The sequence below is a fragment of the Pygoscelis adeliae genome, unplaced genomic scaffold, assembly GCF_000699105.1.
Source record: "Pygoscelis adeliae isolate BGI_AS28 unplaced genomic scaffold, ASM69910v1 Scaffold70, whole genome shotgun sequence".
NCBI classification, from domain to species: domain Eukaryota; kingdom Metazoa; phylum Chordata; class Aves; order Sphenisciformes; family Spheniscidae; genus Pygoscelis; species Pygoscelis adeliae.
The window spans coordinates 57,410-64,974 of record NW_008823910.1 but is presented as its reverse complement, the minus strand read 5'-3'; the positions used below and the strand labels follow the sequence as shown (position 1 = coordinate 64,974).

The window sequence follows — 7,565 nt, the reverse complement described above, 5'->3', positions numbered from 1 at the left end:
CTATGCGCAGCCCGCAGGGACGGCTGGGCCCCGACACGTGGCCGGGCAGCTGCTCCCGCAGAGCTCATAGTGTGAATGACGGGGGCAGGAGGGGCCTGCAAGAAGCAGAGGAGAAAATGTGAAGCCCCACTTGGATTTGCAGCCAGAAGCATCAGGGTGAGTATTTCCATCATTGCATCAAAGCTTTGGGGGGTTGAAATGCAAGCAAGTCTCCAGCAGTGGAGCATTAATATCACTCTGGAGGGCAAAGGGGATTTATTTTGCATTCCCCTTCCTTGCATTAATGAAATACGTGGAGGGTGATGGGGATTTCTTTTGCATTCCCCTTCCTTGCATCAAGGAAGGATCTGGAGGGCAATGGGGATTTATTTTGCACCGTTGCATGAAGGAAGGAATGAATTTTGCCTTGGAAATGAGTTGGAGGGAATTTCCCCACATCCATATTTGCATCTAAACTCATTGTTTGGCCTCGGGGCTGTAGAGGGAGAGAATAAAGTGATTGTGTTGCAAGGAGGTATTGGAAACAGGGCAAATAAACCAAATTTTGGAGGCATTTTGTGTTTCCATTGGCTCTAAGCAAAGCCAAGAGTGGGTGGTTGGGCTCAAAACCTTATGTTTATGGCCAAGCGCGGGGGGGGAATCCCCTTCTGGCCCCGCTCACCGCAGAAGGATGGCGTCCTCCACTGCTCCACGCTGACGCCATGGCTCTGGCACTCCGTCACGTAGGCGGCGATGGCTTTGCACAAGGTGTCCCGGTGGCCTTTGTAGTGGCAGGCGTCAAAGGCACAGTCCTCGAGGAAGGGTGCAGGGTTGACAGCGTGGTGGCAGGCCCGGAAGGGTCCCCCAGCTCTGGCGATCACCCCACAATAGCTGTCACCGCGGTAGGGCTGTTTCTGCTCTTCATTGCACACCGGGCAATCCCCCACACAACCGGCTGAGCAGCCGGGGACATCTCCCACCTTCCAGCTATCGGCCAGCTGGATTTCATCCACAGCCTGTTTGCCATCACGGGTGATGAAGTCGTCGTTGGCATTGCGGTTGGCGTTGCCGCAGAGGCCGCAGACGGCGCCAGCGTAGGCGTCGGGGAGGATGACGCGGGCGTAGCTGTACCAGTCGAAGCTCACCCGCAAGCCGAAGGCGGTGCGGGCGAAGCCGTGGACGCCGCTGTGGTAGAGCTCGAACTGGCCCTTCTGGGTGAACGGGAGCTCCACGAAAGCACCGTTGACCTGGGGAAGGTGGTGTGGAGGGTCAGTGGTGGCACTGGGTGGCAAATGGCTCATGCAACCCGCTCGAGATCTGGACGTTTTTGCAAAACCCTTTGCACGGGGAGGATTTCCAGGCAAATTCAAATCAGTCAAGTTTGGGGCGTTTTTGGTAAATACTTTGCATGGGGAGAATTTCCGGATAAAATGCAAATTGCTTGAAATTTGGGTGGTTCTGCAAAAACCTTTCGCATGAGGAAGATTTCCAGACATAGGGTTCTATCTTAAGTGGAAAATATTATGGTTCAGAGACAAAAATAAAGGAAAAGTTGTAGCTAACCCTTTTGTGCAACACTTTGGCTAAAACAAGGCGGGAATTGAACCTTTCCCAAATTAATTGAGTCAGTTTGCAGCTGTCAGGGAGAAAGGAAATAAAAACTCAGAAAGCCACATGGGAGCAAAAAAAGGAAGCTGAAGACGTCAAGCAAAGTGGATGCTTTTGGATGTGGAAGTATTTTTGCTATTATTCATGGATATTTTTCACTTGCTTAGTTTGCCAGAGCAAAAATAATCCCATTTCCAGCACACCATAAACAAGTTGTACGGGTTTTTTTCCTTTTTTTAATATAAGCTTCTTTAAGCATTTAAAAATAAGGTGTTGAAATCCATACTAGCTGCTCAGGGCTCCCTCTGGAGACGGCAGACAGAAATTGATGCTTCCATGGAGGCGTGCATGAGGAAAAAAAATGCGATTCGGGGGAAAACATAGCAAATAAGCAGTTTAGATGCAGGTTGCATGAGGTCCTTGGCGGACACTTACCTTCACCTTGCGCGGGTGCTCCTGGCTCATGCTGATGACGTTGCCGTAGACCTCCAACGTGACAGTTTTGGTGAAGGACACGGCTTTGCTGCCCCGGTTGTTGTTCTCCACCTTGACGGTGAAGGGGACCAGTGTGGGATCTTGGGTGCAGAGCGCTGCGAACTGGTAGATGCACGTCCCTTGGAAGTCGTATCTCAGCCCGTCGAAGGTGGTGTAGTGAGGGTCACCCGTCCCAATGCAGGTAAAGTACTTGTTCGCCTGGCAGCTGGGGACACCGTCGACCGTGACGCATTTCTCATGGGCCTTGCACCCAGCCTTCTTGCAAGCTGCCTTGCCCCCCACCTCGCATCGGCACCGGCTCTGGCAGCTCCCATCCTCCCAAAACTCCTCCCGGACCTTGTAGGAGCGGCCGTTGTGGAAACAACTGCAGGTCTCCACTGGGACGCACGTGCCATTGTGGAGGACGAAGCCCTCATTGCACTGGCAGCTCGCCGTGCACGGTTTGCTGCAGGACGCGGGGGCTTTGGGGTCGGCACAGGTGGCAGGGCACGCCGTCCCACAGGCCTACTCCCATCCTCCCAAAACTCCTCCCGGACCTTGTAGGAGCGGCCGTTGTGGAAACAACTGCAGGTCTCCACTGGGACGCACGTGCCATTGTGGAGGACGAAGCCCTCATTGCACTGGCAGCTCGCCGTGCACGGTTTGCTGCAGGACGCGGGGGCTTTGGGGTCGGCACAGGTGGCAGGGCACGCCGTCCCACAGGCCTGGAAGTGGCTGTTTTTGGGACATCTCTGAGCTGTGGGGATGATATTTGAGAAGAAGATCTCAAAAAAAAAAGGGCAACACAAGGGATGAGCTAAGCATTTTCCTTAGAGGGACATCAGGTTGCTACGCTGGAGGTGTTGGCTCAGTTGATGCCTACAAGTGATTCAGAGTCCATGAGACACCCTGTGGGGATGGCCCTCAAGAAACCCCTTACATAATTCTGTGTGTTATGGACATCTGAAGTCAGGTAAGGTGGATTTTGGGGTGGTTTGGCATGAAAAGAGCCACGCAACCCTTCCCTGATGCTGGAGATGTCGGTTAAGTTGACACCTACAAGCATCAACTTGGTGGGCTGGGCAGCAACTCTCAGATACCCACGGCCAGATCCCCATGTGGATCCCCTTCTTTCTCCCCAGAATGCTTGGGGACCCTCCATATGTGCTCACCACAGCCTGCTGTGTCCTGCAGCGTCTCCTGGCCTCCACAATCATCCTGGCAGGAGGGATCTCGCCAGCTTTCGGCCCAGTCCTCCACACTGGCAGCCTGAGTGCCATCGGAAAGCGTCGTCTCATCCTCCGTGTCCTCGTTGAAGTTGCCACAGAGTCCACAGGTGGCCCCGAAGTAGCTGCTGGGCACCGCCACCATTATGGCCCAGTCTTCATCGTAGGTCACCTGTAGCCCAAAATCTGTTTGCAGAATGGTCCGGCCCTCATTTTGGGAGATCTGCATCTTCCCCGCTTCCAGGGTGGCTGGTAGGCTGGTGAGTTTGTTGTTGACCTTGGGGGAAATGAGGAGAAGAAGAAGGATTAAATCTCATCGAATGGTGGCTTTGCTAAGAGTTCACAACCCCAAAAAAGCATATAGATACAATCCAAAAGAGAAATTTCTTTCAGGAAGAAGCGATCATCAGCAGAAACCAGCAGTTTTGCCCCTGTAGATACGCAATAGGTTTTAGCGGGAAAAGATCAAAACCCCAATGTCTCATTGGAGAACCATCTCCTTCAACTTCTGAGCTTAAAATCTCATTTATGTTAAGACCACTGAACTGTACGGCTGGGAGGAGCCTCATTTAACCTTGCAAAACAGACTTACGTCTCACCTAGACTCCCTTTTTGTGGTAGATCTCCATGGTTGGTGGAGCTCATGGATAAAGCCAACCTCGCGGTAGAGGTGCATCCTTAAAATTGCCTTTTTCTTGATGCTAACCAAAAAGTGAGCATGGTTTAATTGAAGACACCTCGAGTCAGGTACAAAGCACCCTCTCCTTTGCCATGTCTTGACTTGTAATGCAAAATTTCCCAATGCTCTGTGTTTCAGTGGTTCTCCTCATTTTTTGATGCCAACCTCACCCACCACAATGTTTTATCCTCTTCCACTTGGCACAAAAGGCTTTCTCCAGAATAACACTGCCACGGCCTGGAAAAACCCACCTGGATTTTGCCTCCCTCTCCCTTGTGGATGGAGATGTTGTAGCCATACACGTAGATGTTGGTCAACCACTCCTGAAAATTGCCTTCGCTCTTCCTCTCCTCCACGACAAAAGGCACCAGGGTGGGCTCGTTGCCGCAATACTTGGCAATGGTGTAGGTGCAGCCACCCCGGATGTCCACAGTCATCCCGTCGAAGGTGTGGTATTGCAGGGACTGCGACCCCATACAGGTTCCCATGTAGTCGTGCACACACACCGCCTCCCCCTTCTCCATCTTGCACGTCTCCTTCGTGCGGCATTTCACGAGCCGGCAGGGATCTGCAAGAAATCGCACACAATTATTTGTGGGGATGACTTTGCTGCCAGATGTGGCCTCAGGGACAGCGCAAGCATCACCGTCACTGTAGACGGTCAACCAGCACCTCCAGATCTCTACTATATTAAAGCAGGGATTTATCCCAGGTAGGTTTAGCCACCTTAAGTTTAGACTTGAACATCTGGGTTGATCGCTTGAAGCTCCTTTTATTGATTGCTTAATTATAGATGATTTATTTATAGATTATTTATAGATGATATATTTATAGAAGAAATATCACCTTCAAAGCCATGTTGGATGAATTACCCGCTTTTAGACCTGCCTATCCTTGTGCTACAAGAGAAAGGCTGAGTTTCAGCTCAAACCAGCTAATTTTAGATACTTTTCTAGATGTGAGCTCAGTGTTTATCAGCTGTGGGGATGGAAAGGGGATGTTACAGACACCCAGCTCAGAGGACTAAACTTTGACTTCTAAAAATGTGTGGTTTTGCCTTGCATTGCAACCACGCTTTTGAGAGGGGGCAGGAGGGAAACAAAAAGCGGGTGAAGGGAGGTGGATGTGACCACGGGGCACTCACCACTGTCGCAAACAGCCGCCGACCCATAGGCTTTTTGCTCCCGGATCCCCACGCTGAGCAACCCAAAGGGGGACGTCTTGTGCTCCACCGTGTGGACGGCGAATTGACTGCCCAAACTCTGCCCGGCCCAGGAGTAATCAGTGCCCGGGACGGGCTTCCACACAACGTTTTTCAACGGCATTTTGTTGAGCATCATTCCAGACGTCTCCGAGCTTTTGGCTATCAGCAGGGCATAATTATCATAACCGTCCAGGGCAAAGATGTTATAGGAGTGGCAGTAGCTGGAGACATCTGGGATGGTCATAAAAAACGGGTCATAAGAGATGGCATCTTTATTACCTCCGTCGGCAAAAAAAATTACCTGGATGCCAGCGTTGGCAGAGAGGTACAAGGTATTTAAGGCTTGGAGTCCATAGAGCGTTGACCGGCTGGGCCGTAGCTCCCGAACGGTCTTGGTCACCCCATGTTGAGACTCCACGCGTGTTGGCTGGGAGGTGGAGACGTAGATGATATCAGACTGAGTCTCGAAAGGCAACGGCGGCACGATGAAGGTAGTGCCCCAGCTGGAAACGGGCTGGAGCTGCTCCACCAAATGGTCGCAGTGGGCGAACCTGGCCAAGCAAGTGTGGCCGGTGAAGACGGCCACGGGTTTCTGCGCCACGATCCTTGTGCCAGACATATCAGATGGGCTTTGGAGCTGGGCTGCTTGGAAGGGCTCCAGTCTGATGGGGAGCACTGAGCCCCGGGGGTAAGACCGGCCTTGGTAGGTCACCGTGGCTTTGAGGTGCACGTCAACTGTGGTGGGCTCATCCCAGGCGGCCACCACGAACTCGCCATAGCGGTCAGTGCCCACGTTGGGCGTCACAACGTGGTACTCCGTGCCCCAACTGTGCACTGGGTATACCACGGCTGAGTCAATTGAGGTGGGTTTCTCATTGACCATCACCAAGGAGATGGCATTGTTGGACCTCACCACCACAGTGTTGTCGAAGGTTTTACTTCCCACCATCTCTGCTTGGGGTGGGATCTTCACCAGGATGGTTTGGCCCATGGTTGCCTGCACCGTCATCCTCAAGCCTGGCTTCTTCATGGAGATGGTTACGGACGTGAAGGGCGAATAACCTGTGATGAGCAGCTTGAAGTCGCTGTTGAGGGTCTGCTGCAAACCGTTTTGCATGAAGGCCACCACAAAGTCTTCCCCCAGGTGATGCGGAGCTGACGCAGTGACACTGAGCAAGTAAAAGACACCTAGAAAAGCCCGAGGAAGAGGAGAATTTGCCATCAGTGCCTTCATCATCCCCAAAGTCAGATTTGGCAATCCTAGCTGGGGACCAAGACTCAAGTTGGGCTTGAGGTGGCACCTGATCTAGTTGTGGTGGATAAGGAGTAGTGATTTGACGGACTTGTGATTTGATGGACTAGTGATTTGATGGGTTATCAAGTTGGAGAAATAAAGCCTGTCGATTTGAACAAATATTGAATTGAAAAAATTGTTTTGAAGGAATATCGATTTAAAGGACTATCAGTTGGAAGAAATAGCAATTTGAAGAAATAGCAATTAATTCCCTGGGCAAAAGATGAGCTTTTTGGGTGGGTTTCGTGCGGGATGGAGGAATTCGAAGGGAGCAATTGGGATTTTTAAGGAGTCCCCTTTCACCTCCAAAAGGCCACGGGGGTGGAAATGTGGACAGCCACACTCAGAGATGATGCTGAAGGACCATGGCTGGTGCTGGGTTGCAACCAGGGGGAAAATTGCCCTATTTTCAACCAATCCCCCCAAAATATGTCTTGGGTGGGGTCTTTGCCTCTTGGTTTCCCCTCTACATGTCACGGGAGGGAATTTTGTCTCTTCTCAATCATTGCACGGGATGGGGGTGAGAAATGTGGCCTCTTGGACTGGAAAAATCTTATTTTGAGGCAATTCACATTTGGGGGGGGGGGGAATTTTACAGGTTATGATGCATTTCTCCACCCTGTTTGAACTCACCCCATAACACGATGGTCCAGACATGCAGCAGCACATCAGCTTTTCCCCAGCCCGGGCCGCCGTCCATGGTGTTTTAGCTGCAGCAGGTAAGAAAAAAATCAAATTCTCTGATTTTTTTAAATTGCACTTGTGTTTGCCCATGGCCCAAAATTCTGAGGTTTATTGTGCTTGCACATGTCCCAAAAGCCAACATTTTATTGCACTCGGACTCACACGCATCCCCCAAAAATCTGTGGTTTTTGCCTTTGTACTCGTCCACAAAATAAGAGTTTTACTGCATTCACCCCAAAAGCCTGTTTTTTGCACTCACAGATGCCCCAAAAATCTGTTTTTTTCACTCACACTCATCCCAAAAGTCACTATTTTATTGCACTTAAAACCTGTCCCAAAAAATCTACATTTTAGTGCACTTGCACTTGCACCGAACCCCAAAATCTGCTTTTTGGGGGCATTTACATGTGCCCCGGC

General features: G+C 51.1%; 1 protein-coding gene across 1 annotated transcript in view; it reads right to left on the bottom strand.

Moving 5' to 3' along the window:
* LOC103926316 (IgGFc-binding protein-like) overlaps positions 1 to 7,565 on the bottom strand; it is a 14,354-nt gene that overhangs the window by 6,187 nt on the left and 602 nt on the right. Inside the window, exons 2-9 of the mRNA XM_009335181.1 lie at positions 7,098 to 7,174; positions 5,111 to 6,358; positions 4,218 to 4,534; positions 3,234 to 3,564; positions 2,671 to 2,818; positions 2,023 to 2,527; positions 662 to 1,226; positions 16 to 95 (exon numbers count right to left, since the gene is read on the bottom strand). Of these exons, the coding sequence (XP_009333456.1) occupies positions 16 to 95; positions 662 to 1,226; positions 2,023 to 2,527; positions 2,671 to 2,818; positions 3,234 to 3,564; positions 4,218 to 4,534; positions 5,111 to 6,358; positions 7,098 to 7,164 (3,261 nt within the window). The 5' untranslated portion in view covers positions 7,165 to 7,174. The remainder of the gene's footprint in view (positions 1 to 15; positions 96 to 661; positions 1,227 to 2,022; positions 2,528 to 2,670; positions 2,819 to 3,233; positions 3,565 to 4,217; positions 4,535 to 5,110; positions 6,359 to 7,097; positions 7,175 to 7,565) is intronic.